Below are 18,464 nucleotides of genomic sequence, written 5' to 3' on the forward strand. Positions count from 1 at the left end.
TAAGACAGCTGTTCACCGTCTTCCTTGAAATGATTCTTCATCTCTCCACAGTCTCCTAGCTTAAGTCAGAATTGAGGTACAAGCTTAAGGATTCATTTATTCTTAGGGGGAAACAAGCTGGTTTGGACAGGTATTTGAAAGGACACATCCACTAAATCAGTGTTGCTAGTTCAAGGTAGCTCAGTAACTGGGTCCAACTTCTTGCTTTGATGTCCCTTATTGTTTGGACTCTGTCAGCCTTCTTGGAGGGCACTGGTCCCCATCTTGTGGTCTGTTCACAGATGCAGAACAGCTTTGCTGCTGCTACTCAATGCAAGAGGTCGGTCATTAGGTAACTAGATCACTGTGAATAGGACTGACTAAATGTAAAGTGCCCGTTAACCAACACTGATTCAACTGAAACACACGTCCAGTGTTGCTGGCTTTCTTCACATGAGGGTAGCGCTAAGAAATTGTCTCTGTAGTCTGACAGTTTCCGTAGTCTGGCCTCACAGCAAGATCAAAAAAGTTTCATGAGCTTTCTGTCTTTGTACTGATATTATTGTGCTTGGTGTAAGATGTACTTTTTTAGTTGCCTTTGAGAACTTTCAGTGTCTTGGATAATAGCTTCTTAATTTCTTTATCATTTTGTGATGGTGTTCAGCCTGAATAATTGAAATACGGAATTGACATATAGGTAGCCAAGCTGAGTGTAGGTTTGGTAAGTCTGGCCTCCTGAATGCCAGGCTCTTGTTTCAGTGTTCCCACAACAGAGCTCTGCATCACATTTAGCATAACTTGTGATGTTAAGTTGCGCTGGTTTTTTTCTAGGAGAGTGTAATCTCTTACACTGTCAAAAAGGCCAAAACCGTCATACCAAATTTTTATTAATTGCATCAACAGGGTAACTTCAGGAGAATTGTATTTGGTCTCTGTATTGTTTTAGGCTTTGACTAAACTACAACCTGGATTTGCTAGTACTTCTGCTTCCTAGTCTTGCATAAACATAGTATATGTTTGAGAAGGCAGAAGCATGGTTTGCCAGTCCATTGCATCTCATCAAAGTCAAATTATAAAGTCTAATTTCTGAAAGGAAAACATTTTAATACTGGTGATTACTGTTCTGGTGAAATATTGAGGCTGGAAACAGCTGAATTATGTCAATTAAAATCCTCAGTTAACTTCTGTTAGGGACTAATTTAAAACAACAGTAGTAGTACGTTACCCTTTATTTCCTGAAAGCACATAACTCTTGCCATCGAGTGACAGATATGCATGGACTGGTTGGAAAACACCACAGAGAGATGGCTTTTAAATATTCAGATTTGCCTTAATGACTTTATAAAAAAAGTCTGCTAAAAATCTCCTGCAATGAATATGGCCCTGAACAGTAATATTTATGTCGTGTAATTAGAGTGTTTGTTAGGGATCCTGTTATTGTTCACAATGTAATTAGGCTTGTAATCTAGTAAATGTGACATACTATAATGTTCTGCTTTGTAAACATTATTGACTCCATTTTAAGGCTGAGATTGCCTCATGCCAACAAATAAAAGAAAATCATGGCCTCATAAAAACTTCTGATTATTTAGATGTGTGCTCCAAGCGTTCCTGATGCAGTCAAAGTTGAGACTGAACCAAGGTGAATATTGAACACAGGTGCAAGCTTCAGTGCAGGTGATTTGCCACCCTCCTGTTATGTAAACCTCAGCTGCCTGCTTAAATCTCACTAAGTTTAAAGGGGAAAAGATGCAAATCTGAATAGCTTTTTAACCTCATCTGCACAGGCATATTCGTATTGTGCTTCTGCCTTATTTTTCATGTTTCTAGATAATAACCAGGTATTGGTTTGTTGCTAATCCAATACACATACACGGTTACATTGGTAAGTTATTCATTCATGGGAGGTAACTGAAAATGGGCTTGGCCAAACAGTTCGTCTTTTAGAGCTGAACTCTAATTTTTGTAAATTTTGTTGAATCTTAAATGGACAAGAACTTGGATACTAGATTACTTAAGCAGTAAGCAGAACGGGCCATTGCTAAAGATGAATTTTTATTTCATGTTTGCTATTAAAGATGCTTAGTAAAACTGTTATCTTGGTGTAGCTACTTGTATCATCCATTTTTTTTCAACTCAAACAGTGACATGATCTGAGTCTCTTAAGCTCTGCTCTTTTGAGACCTGTGTGTGCGACATGAACGCAGAGGAAGCCCTGCTTCTCTTTGTTAGTCTGCGAGAGTGTTCTCTCTGCAATGGTCTTCGTTAGTCAAAATATTTTACAATACTGGTAGTAATTTTCTGAAGAGTACAAAGTGACTGCTCTCAGCAATAAGAACAGATTCCAGACAGGAGACTTTTTTGATTTATTTATTTTTTTTCTTTTATTGTGATAGCTATTAGACACTGTTTCTACTGTCAGCTACTGTACGGAGCAAAAGACAGGTGCTGGTAGAGCATCTGTAGTCTAGGTGGCTTGCTCTAATTGCAGTCTCTCACTGTGAAAACTTTTCCACAGCTGTGCCAGCAAACATTGCAGACCTGAGAAACATAGAAGTGCTCAACTTTTTCAACAACCAGATTGAGGAGCTGCCTACACAGATTAGCAGCCTTCAGAAGCTCAAACACCTGAACCTTGGGTGCGTATCCTGATGCAAAAATTTGCTGTAATAGAGGTGCTGTCAAACATTGTCGCAACTGAAACTGGAACTTCTTATTTTTTGCTATTAAAATTTCTTTTTGAAAGTGTTTGTGATGATAACTCGGCAATTATGGCTTCAGAGTGTTTAGCTAGTGTCCTGAATAATCAGATACTTAAGTGATCAAGCACTTACTCTGATACACTGATAACCCTTTAAGGGCAACAGCAGCTCACATTCATCTAATACTGAAGTCAAACTTAACAATTATTGAATTTTACTTCCCTAGCAACTGTCTCTTAATTCTGTGGTTGCTGTGTAAGAGCCAGGCTCTATCTTCTGTTCTGCTTTGTTAAAAAAAAAAAAAAAGAAACCAAACACTAATTTTTCCATGTTAATTAAAGAAATTTCAATTTCTATTAAACATGTAAAAGAAGCAGCAAATCTTTAAATGTGGTATGCATTTAATTCAAAGAGCTACTATTGACTGAATTTGAGAGAGGCATTCCTGTTAAGTGTTCGGATACTATATTCCAGTAGAGTTGGCGATAGTTTATAATAACTACAGCTGCAGAAGACTTTCTTGAATTATTAAGAAAATAAATGTGAAGCACAGAACCTTCTCAAAACTAACTGGACATACTAAAGTGCAACTACTTAGGAAACCACTAGTAGGGGCAAGCTTTAGCTTTATAGGCTTCTCATAGAAAGGATGCTTGTATCTTATAAATTCAAACTTCTGAACACCTTAATCACACAGAGGATTTTTTACTATTTTAAATATCAAATTATTTTGACTATGCTCTATGTATCCTGCTTTAAATACTTTTGTAAAGTGCTGATAATTGAATTGCATCCTGAACTGTTGGAATGCCAATAAATGTTTTCATGCTGATCTGTCTTCTCTGGTCTTTATTTGGTCCTTTAGATCTCAAGCACACCCTAATATCTGTTTGAACCTGGATTTGATAGTGAATTAATATTTGCTCTGAAAAGCAGCATTTTGCCTTGAGAGTGAAAATCCGTATTTTGGAATGGCATATAGCAGTGTTGCAGTGTGTAGCGGGAGGAAGAAGTTGGGCTCTTTCCCTGGATTGAAGCAGTGACAATGTTTGTGTAGTTCAAGTACTGGTCTTCACTACATTTTTTTTTTTTTTTTTCCTATTAATGTAGTACAAAAGGCCACTTCGGGTTAAGAGCAGCAGACATTCAGGTCTGGAACCACAGTTGCCACTTTTGTGTGTCATGTGGTCCAAGATCTTGTAGATTAAATGCTCTTCCTTCTTAACCTCCTCCTTACACATATTATTCCAGACACAGGTTTAGTTCTGCAAAATGGATTCTGCTTCAGAAGTCCTTGGAATCAGTGAAAAGGGAAACTGCTCTGCTCTAATAGTTTGGGGCTGGAGCCCAGAAACCCTCTTGTTATCTGCAGTGCATGTGTACACACAGGGCATCAAAACAACCCTCTGGGGGAGAGGGGAAGCTTGAATAAGAGCATAGATGATTTTGGGGAGGATTTTGGTGCAGAAGGATCAAGTAGTGGGGTGGGAAGAAGGAAGGTGTACTGCTGCACTGAAAGCTTAAAAAAAAATTTGGAAGGCAGTTGTGGCACAAGCTCAATGTTTGAACTTCTGCAGGGCCGAATAGTGCTGGGCAGGGGCTTTCAGCTGGTGGTTCTTCCATGCCGAAGAATAGATACCATTCTGCCTGTTGTCAATTGGGAGAACACTTTCTCTCCCTATTCCTTGCTTACAAAAGGGAAGGCCATCAGGGGCACTTACTCTTTTAACTAGTGAAAAAGGAGCTGCTTTCTTTAGTCCTGTTTGACATGAAGAGCAGTTTTTAAAGCAGTGACAAGTCTGCAATAGCAATAGTGCAGAATGCCTTTCTGTATTTTAATAGCTACTACTGCAACAGTAATACTATAGTGCATGTCTGTGGTAGGACTTCTCATCGGGGATGAGGAGGAAGAAGATTTCATTTAGAATTTAGCTACAGAGAGCTGATCTCTAAAAGTTCTTGTTCTGGTGGGCTGGTTTATGCAGAAGTGGGAGAGGAAAAGTGAGATTAGTGTCTGAGAGTCTGTAAAAGAAATTCTGTATGTGTAGTCGTCATGCTTAGTCTGGAGGTGCAGCTGCTCTTGTGTTTAATTCAGTGTCCAAAGGACTTTTAGAAGATGGGCTTATTAAGTGTCCTGTAGATGCCTTTCATAGTATTTATCACATAGTATATAGCACAGTGTTTGACAAACACTGCATGGGGGGGAGGGAAGGCCCTAGAGAATAGAGCCGAAAGTCGTCATTATTTTTGGGTGCCCAACTTTGTTAATACTTAGACCTGAGTTTTCATAGTTTTTAGCATTACATCACTCTTCATAAATTCACATGGTATCTTCTCTTGACTTCAGGTGTAGCTATTGCTATTTATCACTTTTTTTGTGTCAGAAGGAGAGTCAAATTAAAGAATATGTTTGGAGATAACCTGTGAAAGGTCATGATTGTTTCCCATCATAAGAATAAAATCCAGTTCAAAATAGCTGCCTGTACATGCTCATCCTGAAGATGCCTGTCTTCTCAGTTCCACTTTCAAACCCAGGTGACAAATGAAGCAAGTTCCATACAAGCAAGCTATATGTTTGGTGTACGTACACTGGGGACAGTGTAAATAATGGGCTGGTAGTTCTTTTCTGTTGCTGTGATAAGCAGCCAGAGCTCTAGCCTGTACACAAACAGTAAGGTGCTATGAATATTGTCTCCAGCTCCTTGCCTTTCTTTGTTGTTGCAGCAGCTCTAGCGATTATCTGGATCCCCTCATTCAAGCCCTTTGAGGTCAGACTGTTGTCTGCTCCAGGTTCAGAGACACCTTTTTCTCCTGTTAGTGTTCCCCATCTTCTTCTGGCTTTTGCCAGTAGGAACTGGTATTCTAAACCCTGTAAGACTGGCCGAACGAGCTATGTTTAGACTAAGCCTCATCAATCAGAGGGCTGACATTTTATTTACCTCATGCTTCATGTGCATCAATAGCTATCTAGTGACACAAATTTGCTGTTCTTAAGAAGGGGTTTGAGCAGCAATTATCAATGAACATAAACACTGTGCATTCGAGGTACTCCTCGTTGTATTTGGTCCTGTGGTGAAGAACTGTGTGGTATGGGGGAATGGCGGATGGCAAATATGCTGTGCAAAGGGGTAATTTATAGTTTAGCTAGAAGATAGGTCATCTACCAAGGACCAGCTTGCGCAGTGGCACACTTTAAGCTGAGCGTAGCACTGTGGCACCTCTCTCCCTTTCGCTTTGTGTTTCAGGTGTGGCTGTTGATTGACATAACAGACAGGATCCCTTGTGAGTGCAAAAGTTTTGGGCATATTTATGAGAGTAAAAGCTGAAAAAGGTCTGCATCAAAAAAGGCTTGCTCAGTATCTTGTAGCATCAAGCCCTTTTTAAAACAAAATGAAAGGGAATTTTGGTGTAGATTACATTTTTTAGAAATGAAACTCCTGTATTGCCTGTATTATTCCTACCAGATGAAGTGAATACTGATGTCACGTTCTGTTTTTTCCTCTTCACCTACAGCATGAACAGGTTAAACACCTTGCCAAGGGGATTTGGCTCTTTACCAGCTCTGGAGGTTCTTGACTTGACTTACAACAACTTAAACGAAAATTCTCTACCAGGAAACTTCTTCTATCTGAGTAAGAAACTTTTCTAAAAACTCTACAAATCTTCATGATATGGTGCTTTGCTTTCTGCAGTTGAAATTTATTTGATGGAGACCAAACTCCAACAGAATTTTTTTCTGATATTTATGTTTTTCTTTGAATATCTCTTGAATATTTCTACGTAGTTCAGCAATGTTTATCACTGATATACAGTCACCTGACACCATTGGACATGAGAAGACTTAGTAATGGTATATTAGTTTTTTTCTGAGTAATATTTCCTTGGGTCCCACACTCAGTTAAAACTTTGTGGGATCTTGCGAGCCTCAGGGGAAAGTAAACTGTTTTGCAAGGCAGCTGTTGTGTGTTGACTCTGGAAACTATTATGTTCCCGATAGTTCATTACTGAAATAGTTTTAGCAGCTTGTGCATGTTGAAGTGACCAGTATGTTAAAAAAACATGCTAAGCTTACAAAGCTTGGCACAGGAATGGTAGAGCTAAGTTGACCTTTGCACATGTTAAAAATACGTGCTCAGAGAATTAAAATAAAGGTATTGTAATGCATACGTGCAAAAGGGCTGCATTATGGTTGCCTAAGCAACTTGAATTCTGGCACTTTCTGGATTTCAGTGATTCTGCTACCTTACTGGTCTTTTCAGTGTACGATGCTGGTGTGACTTCAGGATCGGTGCATTTAGCAGCAAAAGTGACAGGTGAGGGGAAAGGAAGGAGTGCCGCTGTCTGAGGGATTTTGTGATTGTAACCTGGCAGAGGGAAATTTTTAAGTCAGCATTATTAAAAATGGTCACATATAATGAAATGAAAAGAGGAGGAGGAATAAACTGCGTTAGAGAAATGGGATCTCCTCTCTGGTGGGGAGGAGAGGTTTTGCTGACCTGACCACCTTCCTTCCCGCTGCACCCAACAGTTCTTTGTGAGTCTCCATTTTAATTTTTAAATTTTTTTTTCAAACTGTTATGTATGCTTGTTCAATAAGAGCAAGCTACATGGTTGTGCTGGGTCATCTCTTTTTCTGTGAATTTCGTAGAGACTAAGCATGGAAATGACAAATTATACAATTTGAGTCTTCTGTATTGCTCTCTTTTAAGGTCTCTTACCCAGTGTTAGGCTGTGCTTTCTATAGAGCTTAACATAGATGTGTCTTTGTCCAAAAAACACATGATTTTTTTTTAATGTTTGTTTAGGATGCAAATTGATGTAATGAATAAGAATCAGGGGTAATAAAGAGTAATGACTGTATTCTGACAGCTGAACATTGAGACTAGATGCCAGAACATGCCAGAATCTACTATTGCAGAAATTGTTAATTGTGCCAGTCCTTTTGAATATAGATGTTTTCCTGAACTCACCAACAATACAATAAGCCAGTAAATCTAAGTTTAACCTGCTTGTTATTATTGTGAGCCCTGGGTATGTCAAAGGCTTTTCACCAAGTCAGGGTTATTAATCAAACCTGACTCCCTTTTATTGATTAGACCTCAAATGGTTGGGTTATATGCCACCCTGTTTATATATTGCTATTTAATTTGCAGCCACCCTGCGTGCACTCTATCTAAGTGACAACGATTTTGAAATCCTGCCGCCAGATATTGGGAAGCTCACAAAGTTGCAGATAGTAAGTAATTTATCTAAATTCTTGGAAAATCAATTCACTTTTGCAACGCTTGTAGGAATAGAATCTAGTCAATTTGAGGAGTAGTAGGGTATGTTTGCAGGAATAGACCACTACACCTGGAACTGTTTCTTGTTTACCAGCAGACACTTGTAAATAAATTGGAAGAATTGAGTTTTTAGGAGAAAGGTGGGTCAGAGGGAGTAGAGTTCTGTTTTAGGCTGCTTTATGATAACCGAAAATTGTGCTGACTACTTTATATTTACTCTTAGCTGAGTCTTAGAGACAATGACCTGATATCACTGCCTAAAGAAATTGGTGAGCTCACTCAGCTTAAGGAACTTCATATCCAGGGAAATCGTCTTACTGTGCTGCCCCCAGAACTAGGTAAGATTATGGATGATCATTTATTTATTTGAATAATAACGATAATGATGCACTGTGTTTCCTCTGAAACAAAACCAGTTGTTAAACTCTAGGAAATGATTATGCTTAAGTTGTCAATGCTGCTAATATTTACTTTCCCCTGAGAAACACTCACTTTTTCACTCCTACTGGATATGCAGGAGGGGCCAGAAGATGATGTGTGTTTGGTTTTATTAGGTTTTTACATGTTAGGTTTTCCTTGTGTATTAGTACACCTGACTGCCGATGTGTATATAGCATCTTGCTTTATATAACATACCATAAATATTGGGTCTGCAAAGCTATTCATGCGTCTGGCTGGGTTTTGAGAACACTGTTTGGATCAGCCAAAATTATATTAAGCAAAAATGACAGCAGTATAAGTGGCTTTTTTGTGAGTGTTCCTGTAAAAATGGAAGTTTGATCAACTAGAGTAAAATATAGCTGAATTAGAGGAATTTTGGTTTTTTTTTTGTTTTAGTAGCCTAACTTTCTTAGTGAGCTGACAGCTCTTTTACTTAAAGCAGTGGAGCTGGTTGCTGGTTGATATACTTTGAATTTGTGAAATTGGCCTTTTAATATGATTACGAGTGGCTTCTTTCAACCTATAAGGTAGAGTTTTTCTTTGAAACTTAAGTATTGATTTTGCTGAATTTGTATTGCAGTATTGCATTTTGTGTAAGGGGCGTTAACTGCAATAGAAATTGTGCCTGTTTGCCCCAAGCCAGAATTGGGTTTCAGATTTTTTTTTAAAGATTGTCATAAAATATTTTTGTTGGAAATAATGTAGCTGCATCAATTCAATTAGATTTTGTTGAAACACCTGTTGCACAGGGTTTATTCCTTCTTTCTTGTTATTGTGGACTGTTACATAGGGAAGCTTCTTTGTTTCTACTAGTACCTTCCAAATAATAGTTCCCAAAACGCAGAAAGAAAATGTCTGAAGTTAGCATGATAAAGTAGAATTATTTGTTGTCATAATAACTTGCTTCGACCCACTAGAGAATGTGGCAGCTGTGTGCATAAATGTGACAGTCCGCAATGTACGCTTTTTGTTTTATACAGCAAAGGAAAGTGTCTTTTTTTGGTATGAGGTAGGGGAAGGTGTTTGTTTTGACTCTTACTTGTTTACCCACCGTGGTTTTTTTGCCTTTATCAATCTAGTGGACAATATGATGCTGCGTGGTGGGTTTGGTGGTTTTTTTTTTTTTTTTCCTCTCACCACTGGTAGATGAAAGTTGCTTGTTTCCTTAACTTCAGGTGTTTATTCCTTGGCACGGGAATAAACTTTCTTTAGCTTTTTGTCAAAGTCATATTTATTTATAAAGTCTCTTTCAACAGCAATAACACTTCAGAAGTGTGTAGTATCTGTAAATGTACTTTTCTGTAGCTTCCTAAATTATAGCCTTGTTTTTTTCCAGAAAGTGGAAGTTAAATGCTGCACTGAGTCTAACCACCTTCTGTGGCTAATTGAATGTTCTAAACATGCTGCTGCCTTACAAGCATAACAACAAATTCACTCTGAATGGTTTTACCATCATTGTCCAAACCAAATGGAAATGTTTGAAACAAAATTCTTGATGTTTGTTTTGCACTGACCTGCAAAACTCAGGATAGCCAAGGGAAGCATTTCTCCTTTTAGTTAACATTTGTTTGCATTATAGAACAATATCACAGTCTGGTAGAAAAAGGACTTGTAATTTTGCCCCACCTGATCAAGATGAGGTGCATTGACACAGCTTAAGTGCTTGTCATCTCCATTCTTCATTATGCAACTGCTATTCTAGAAATTATCCTTTCCTCTTCATGTATTAATTTAGCAATATTTCATTTTATGGTCTTACCCAAGATCCTCATTCATGATTGGTTGGCGCAATTCCTATTTCAGTCTATGCCATGTGTGTAGCACTAGAACTGTTATCAAATATTTAAAATGGCTTAGATTTTGGGGTATAGTTCCAGAGAACATTACACTGAAGTCTAGATTTGTAACTTGTGCAACTTGCAAGCATATTTACTGTGCAAAGCAATGTTCTTCCTTGTTTATTAAACATGTAGGCAGACACTTAGGGAATGGAGTTTAGTAAATGGAGCACCAGGCTGGGCTTTGGAGGGCTTGTTTGAGGCCAGGTAGGAGCAGGCTACAGGCAAGCATGAATCTGCTGAATGATTAGAAAAAGTCACTTCATCTCTGCAGCCCTGTTGTCCCTTTTGCAAACTAGGACAATTTAGAGAAGCAAGCCCCTTTGCAGACAGTTTCAAAGTCTGCTAGAGAAAGGTGGTATGCGAGTGTTACACCCTAATGAATGGACTGCTAATTCCATGGTCGTCATCTCAGGGAAAAACAATTTTATCTGCTGTCTGAGTTCTCCCTCCTAAATTTTTAAAATTGAATTATAATGTAAGGAGAACTATCCAAATACTTTGTGCTGTGCATGTTGGATAAATAGCTTTTCAATGAGCAGGTCCTATTTGCATTAATTGGAGGTACTGCTGTTCCATTTAAAGTAAACAGTCTTTCCTCTCTCATTATCACTTTCATAATTAAAGGTGCTGAAGGCTTTTGACTGGCTTAGTTCGGGCACTGGTGGACAGCAATGAGTCATTAGATGTTCATTTACTGAGGAGATGGGCACAATATAAACACCAGAATAAAACAGTGTGTTTGAATGAGGAGAAGGGGAGGAGTACATTAAACTGGTTTTTAAAGGTAATGGAAATAAGTGCACAGAAGAAGGCATGGAGAGTACGGTATGAGAAAAGGCCACAGGCAGGCACTGGGATCACAATTTTGGAATGGAGAGAGATACCAATAAATAAAACCCTGCAGTCTGCTCTTAATGTCACCTGACCCAACTGAGCATGGCACGCGCCAGTAAGAGGGCTGGGGGAGATGAGTATTATTCTCCTCTGTGTTTAGCAGAGAATACCTATCACTAATTTAAGAAAAATATTCTTGCCCAGGAGGAAAAGAGGGGTCTAGAAGAGTGCACTGGTGCTCTGGGTGAGGGCACTTGTCTGTAAATACAGTACGTGTGAGTGATGAATGCAGGAAATGGCTGGGAGTAGGTGGGTGGAATTTGCAGCTTGTTTTTATCATTTGTCTCTCAAAACCCCGTAGATGAGGAATGGTGGTGGGCAGTCATATATAAACTTTAAAGAAGCGCTGGCATTTTTTTCCCTAGCATTTAAAAGGTTATGTGCTGCATTGCGAGACAAATAAATCATGATTCACTGCAACAACAGAGTTGCAGTCAGTTATATAAATTGCCAGGGAAGCACTAAATCTGTCACTTTGTGTATTCTGACCATTTAACAACTGGAACAGTGTTTGGAAAGAAAGCAGAGTAGAAACAAGAACCACGTGAAGTGGCATCTGCAATTAGTAAGATCAGTGATGATGTTTTAAGTTCATTGTATGGTCATCTGCGTGGACCCATATGTGCCACATAAAAGATTTTCTTAGTGGAGTCAGCAGTGGAAGAGTAGTATATGGTGCAGAATATTCACAAAGTTGTAGCTAAATAGAAATAGCCACCCAGAGAATGTAACTAGCTTATCTGTAGGTTTGCATTTTTGATGTGGAAACAAATGGTGTGATTTTTAAAACCCAGATTCCAACGTTGACTGTGTTCATTACCCTGCTGCCAACACACGTGTGCGCATACGTACATGGAGTTCACTCATGTCTATGCATATGGAAAGAACAGTGATTTCTAAGGGTGCATTTTTAATTATCATCCTCTTTTTCCAAAACTGAATGTTGGCATCAATGGCTTTTAAGTATACTGTTCCATACTGTTCTAGTTTATCAAATAATTTCCTCAGGTAAAGGGAGACACTATCAAAACTGTGAAGTTAGGTGCATGCTTGAAAAGTGGAAAATTCAAGCTCTTTAAAAAAGAAAAAAAAACTTGATGGCATAAGTAGCCATGTTCCTTTATAAGGAGGGTGAAACATTTTGTAAATTAAATCTGTATGTCAGAATGGCTAAGTAATTCTTTCATCATTTTTTAGTTTGGAACAGCTAAATTATCTTCTGTGGATAAAGGATTGGCTTTAAATAGAAAGTTCAAGGAATCCTGCCAAAAGTCTCAATATTTCCATCACAGGAAGATGTTTTAAAATTTAGGCTTTTGAAATGACTCTAGAATTTGTGAATGAATATTATATTACGCAAAGTAGTTGCTGCAGTTGTTTGTTCAAGTTAATATTAATCGAAATAGCCGTTTACTTAGGTAATTATAACAGGCATGTGCAAACATAGGAATCACTTACTTCACAAAAGATATTTCTTTTCTAAATATACTTGATGTAAATGCCAAACTTTTCTTATTTCTGTATAAACTGTCACTGCACTCTACCTGTGTCACAACACAACGCTGCTCACACCTGCAAATACAGGTTTGTGGTGCTTGTTGGAAGCCTGAACATCCTGGGGCTCTTTGGACACCAGGTGTGAGCACTGGAACAACTAATTGATACTTTGCAATTTTAAAAAAATTACTTGTTTCTACTTTTGGAACTAAGACAAAGGTGATGTAAGAAAGCAAGGAGCTTTACTAAACTTCCCAGTGGATAAACAAAATAACTTGTTTTCTAGGACTACTGATGTAGCAGTTACTAGTTAAGGAATAATAGAAAAATGTATATAACAAGATAGGTCATGGACCGATTATTTATGTAAGAAAAGCATCTCTGAAAATTTGTGAATATTCTAATTGTGTTTCTCATTTTAGGCTTATTTTAAGTTAAAAAAGGGGGAAAAAAACCAACACCAAACCCCCCCACTTTTTATGTAGTTAGAAACCAGGCTGATTCCACAGAGTTATAAACAGGCTGATTCCTAGGAGTTAAGGTGTATGGGAAGAGATGACAACTCTGCAGTTTCATTACGCACAGAAAGATGTTTTCTATATCCCATCATTTAGATTTACACCACAGACATTAATTTCCTTACACTGCTGTAATTCTTGCCAAACTTCCCAAGATTCAGATTTGATCTTACATTAGTTTTTAAAATATGTAAGTCCTACTGTCACTTCTCAGATGACTACAGTGTGTGTAGGCTTTCCTAATGTTGACTGTACTCTGATTATAAGTACCATCAGCATAATAATGATGTTTCTGTCAGCAAATATTGCATCTGTTCTGTTGGAGCTGTGGTAGGTAAGAGTACCAAAATTAGAGCCAATCTGAGCAAATGTTATATTTGTTGTTAAATTTGGTTAATTTTACGTGTTTCATAGTACTTAAAGTGGTTTTGCTCTTCTGAGTACTTGGCAACCTGTGTTTGAATGGAAGTTTTAAAGGTCCGGGGCCAAAGCAATACAGTGGATCCTTTTTGAATGCATATTTTTAAATTAACTAGATTTTGGTCTGATAGGGGCCCTTCAAAGAGAGAATGCTCTGTTGAATTCCTGTGTAATTGAGAATCCCAGGGGAGTTTCTGAGGTTGGAAAAAATGTGCAATATATTTCAGAATAAATTGGGATGCTGATCCTCTAAGCCTGTAATACTTCCTGTGCCATTAAAACATCTTTGATGTTAAACTACTTTGACATCACGTTAATTCCCTTTGTTCCAAAAATCGTCTGCCATGTAGTGTGTTTCTTGGGTTTCTTCACTGGGAACACTTAGCAGTGGGTGTCGGTTTGCCCCTCGAGATCCTGGTCAGCACCGGACATTTGTTACACAGAGCAGTGAAGGAAGTGGTACTTCCAGCACAATGTGTCACCCTTCAAAGAAGGAAATTGGTGAAACTTAGCAATACTTGTAGGTCTTCTGATAAATTGTGTTTCTCTTACATTAGGAATGTGGGAGAAATGAATTTAATTGAGTTGTAAGTAATTTGAAATAATTTTAGAAAGAATATAGGAAACATTTCGCAATAATTTCTTGGATTTTTGTCAAAATGCTGTTTCTTCTGCCATTCCCCTTAGCTACCCACACGACGGCATGGGCGGGGTTGGTTGCCTTGGTACCTGAAGGCTGTGTGTGGTGGAGTTTGGCTGTTGAAACAGCGTGATTTGTCATGTGGAAGTACAAGCCATTAGCAGAGTGTTGTTTGGCTAGGAGTGCCTTGTGTGCTGCATTGAAAAAGTTCCTGTTCTGTGGCTTTCATCTGGGAATGTCCATATTATTTACTCTTTCTACTAGTTGTCCTGCTAAGGTCAGGTTTGTTGTGTGGAGCGATGGTAGAAATTGCCAGGGCTCTCCCCTTGTTCCCAGAGAGTTAACCACTCCTCCTGTCACCTGAATATGGAAATGTGAGTTTGCCCAGCCAGGTTAGGTCTGTATTCTGCCTGTACTTAATACCTGAAATGTGGTGTAACAGAGAAGTTCAGCATTTCATCCATTCTGTTGTCTTTCCCGGGCTTCATCTTCAGTCCTGACACATTCTGGAGTGAAAGTCTCCTCGTGCCAGACTCCCCATTACGCTTTGGTATAATGATTCTGGCTGACCTTTGCTATGATGCTGGAATTTCATATAAATATCTCAGGACTAAATTCACTTTGTTTTAAACTCTCTTCTGTTGAGGTGGGACAGTGCTGGAAAGTAAAATCCTCTTCCCATAGAATTGTAACAGCAGTAGCTGAGGCAATGCCACTTTTGCCTTCTATCAGTTCACCTTTATGTCAAGGGTAAAGAATTCAAGATTTAGTTGGTCTGCTTTTACTTTATTTCAGCTGTGGTCCTTTTGCTAAGAGTTGAAGCAAATGGAGTAGCTATTCTGGGATCACACAGAATATTTAGTCTTTATTTAACCTATCAAAGGGAAGAGTGAGAGGAGACTTAGCTGTTGATCCTCACTAACTCCATGAGAAGAAAGCGCAGGTCATCTTTCTCTTGTACACGGGCAGAAGCAGCAGCAGTGTTTGAGAACTAAGGCAGCTCAGTTCAGCACCGAAATAAAGAATGCTTTTTAACAGTGATGAAGCATTTGAACAAGCCACCACTGGCAAAGTCTCCATCTCCTGATGTTTTTCAGACCAGGTGTTTTTCTGTTTGAAATGTCTTTGTTAAACTCTTCAATTACTGAACTGACACAGAGATCTGCTGTTAGATGTATTCAAGTGAACATTCGAGTTGGGGTCTAATCTAATCTCTGAACTCATTATTGGAAATTCTCATTTACATCTGAGAAGTTGTTAGAATAATGTGTGATGTTACAACATCTGCACTCCTGTTTTCTGTCCCTGAAAATAATTGTAAAACTGAAGATGGGCTTAGGCTTCAGTGTTTAGCTTTCAGATTGCTTGTTCAGCCTTCTCTTACCCTGGAGCTTCCCGTCTAATGCTCACAGGTGAAGGCTGCAGACATTCCCACCTGTGTGGTCAGGAAAGCACTCAGAGGAAGACTTCCAGCCCGATTCTGTGTGATGGATGCTCTGGAGTATCTGTTTGGTTTGTATGTACTGAATCTGACTTCTTGTTATTTGAGGCCTGAACCTTTTCCCCTGTTATGTAAAACCACCGCAAATGCTGTTTTGGGGTTCTCTGAAGTGCTGCTGACTCCAAGTGATACTGTTAGACCTTCTCCAGTACAAGAATGTAGGGGCGAGAGGGCAAAAGTGTTGCTGGGATCGATCTTTTGGAGGCGCTTCAGTCTAGGTTTAGATTTACTAGTTGTTTTCTTTTAGTGCATAGAAACTCATCAGTAAGCAACTGTATATTTTCGACATATGCTATGGAGCTGTAGATTTGTTTATCATACTGAATATTTTTGTGAATATTTCTGCTGGTTCCAAAAAGATTGAGTCACACTTCACTTATGTACAAGAAGTCTTTGCTCTCTGTGTCTTACTGCTCCTTTATAACTACTGTTTAAATCCATTCTCTTCTGTTACTAATCCTTCAAAAGTGATAGAGGTCTTCAAAGCAGAGATGATCTTACTTTGTTTATAGGAATGATATGAGTTACCAATGTACAGCTTACATGTGCTTAAGATTGGTGTAAAACTAATTTGCTTTTGATAACATTTTGTGGCATAGAAATCAGTACATATTTTCATTTTTTTACATAGTTTTTAAGACCTCATTCACAATTAATTCCTTCGGTATCATTTTTATGACATAATAGTCATGATATTTCTTCCACCCCCACGCTTAAACCAATCTCTCTCTCTATGGAGACAAAGTACATGCCACAAAAGTAATAAAAATTATAAGCCCTGTAGTGTAAAGCAAATCTAAAACAAGCCAGGACAGACATATTTTTACATATAACCTAAGTTTAAATTTAGTGTAGTGGGTTGATCCCTTACTTAGCCTTTAATAAAACAGGATTCAGGGGTATTTATATCTAAATAAAGAAATAAAACTAATTTCATTCCTCCTGTCCTTATGTACGACAGTGAGAGAGTAAGACCTTTGTGTTGTAAAGGGAAAGAACATTTAAATTGCAGTCTTAAGAGGAATTGCTAAAAGGGATGTGTTACAGCCTGAGGACTCTCCTTGAGGTCAGTGCAATAGAGTGTAGGCTGGAAGGTGAGTCAGAGTATCAATGGGACGCAGATGTGAAACTCAGCAGTATACAGGCTAAAAATTATTTCCATCGATTTTAATGAAGCTCCACTAGGGATGAATTTAAACCATTACAAAGAAGCGTTGATCTGGTATTTTACAGCTAGGATCATGTTTCTTATGCTGAATGCCAATGTTCGCTTCTCAAATGTCAGAGTTGTTTAATTACTTTATTTCACCTTTTAATTTTTGAAAGTATTTAAAGTGTTGCCAAGGGGCGTTCGAGTGGAAAGGGCAAGTCAGGTTTGTGTTCATTCTGTTTTCTTTTGTTTGTATTGAAGTAATGCCTATGTACACTAGTCACGCCTTACTATACCTTAAATATACGTACATTGGGTGAATATTATACACTTCGTATATTATATGTCATAAGAGGATGAGGGGCTTATAGTTGCATGTAGGAGGTGCTTGCAGGCTAGATCTAATGGACAGGAGGAGCCTGGGAAGTCTGGAGACACCCTTGGTCAAAGGGATAGGTAGCATTATCACTGGCTCTGACACTTTCTGCAAACACGACTGGAGGAGGCAGCATTTTATTTGCTTTTATGAGCTCTTTTCTGACCTTTGCAGGCAGTTGAGCAAAATATGAATGTTCACACAAACCACTTTTTATTTCAACAGCACTGAAGGAAAATAAAAAGAAACATTAACTATCATGTTTTTGATCAAATGCAGGATAGATTTATTGAGGGAGGTGCAGGGAAACTGTAGCTGCCTTTTCCCTTTAACATCACTCAGGATGGGGTGTGCCCACTGTCATATGAGATGTCCCTTCTGTCCACCCATGGCTGCTCTGAATTTAAGCAGTGATAAATGGTATTTTTAGTCAATGGATGGCATAACCTAGAATACATGACAATTAAAAATATGCATACTTTGACTTTGTCCTTGAATTTTCAAGGGTTTCTTTTGGTGTAGATCTATTTACTGTAGCTTCTAGGTGGCAGCTAACAAGAGATTTGGGCAGCAGGCAGTTTTCAGGTCTGCACAACTTACAAGTTGGGCATGGGAACAATTTGGTTTTAAGGTGGGTTAAACACAAAAGTTGTCACACTGATCCAATCAAACTTAATGGTTCAGGATCATCTTTAGATACAATGAGTGCTGAGACAGAAAAAAAAAATGCCGAGATCGGGTATTTCTAAGACCATACAGCTGGCTCCTTTTAGAAGGCTTTTGGTCATTCTGTGCAAGTCTAACAGCAAGTCTAACAGCAGTCAGCTGTTAGACCTTTATCTCTGCTCTTCTCTTTTTCAGACTCTCTTCTTTTTTTCAGTGTCTGCTCACTGGTAGCAGCATACATCCACTTTGCATTCTTCGTACTTGGAAATCTATGTCTGTTCAAGATAGAAAGCTTAAAAAAAGTATCCTTCAGGCTTAGAAATTAGAAGGTTCTTTAAGCATGTTAGACCTTGGTTCTGGGATATATAGTTTTGATTATTTATTTATAAGAATAATTTTAGAAGCGCTCAAAAATAATTTGAAAAACATTTCTGTGATCTAGGAAAGGGGCTGTGCTGACTAGTCTTAAGGATAGCCTTCTCCTCCTCTCTTACCAGAGGCTGTGACTTGTAATGCATTTCTGTGGAGTTGGTCTCTTATAGTATGGCAAAATAGCA

General features: G+C 38.5%; 1 protein-coding gene across 3 annotated transcripts in view; it reads left to right on the plus strand.

Moving 5' to 3' along the window:
- Positions 1–18,464, plus strand: part of RSU1 (Ras suppressor protein 1) — a 110,627-nt gene that overhangs the window by 23,664 nt on the left and 68,499 nt on the right. For all 3 annotated transcript variants that reach the window (XM_075492711.1, XM_075492712.1, XM_075492713.1), the window contains 4 exons: positions 2,498–2,618; positions 6,195–6,313; positions 7,835–7,917; positions 8,187–8,301. In XM_075492711.1, the coding sequence (XP_075348826.1) occupies positions 2,498–2,618; positions 6,195–6,313; positions 7,835–7,917; positions 8,187–8,301 (438 nt within the window). The remainder of the gene's footprint in view (positions 1–2,497; positions 2,619–6,194; positions 6,314–7,834; positions 7,918–8,186; positions 8,302–18,464) is intronic.

The sequence above is a fragment of the Mycteria americana genome, chromosome 2 (assembly GCF_035582795.1).
Source record: "Mycteria americana isolate JAX WOST 10 ecotype Jacksonville Zoo and Gardens chromosome 2, USCA_MyAme_1.0, whole genome shotgun sequence".
NCBI classification, from domain to species: Eukaryota; Metazoa; Chordata; class Aves; order Ciconiiformes; family Ciconiidae; genus Mycteria; species Mycteria americana.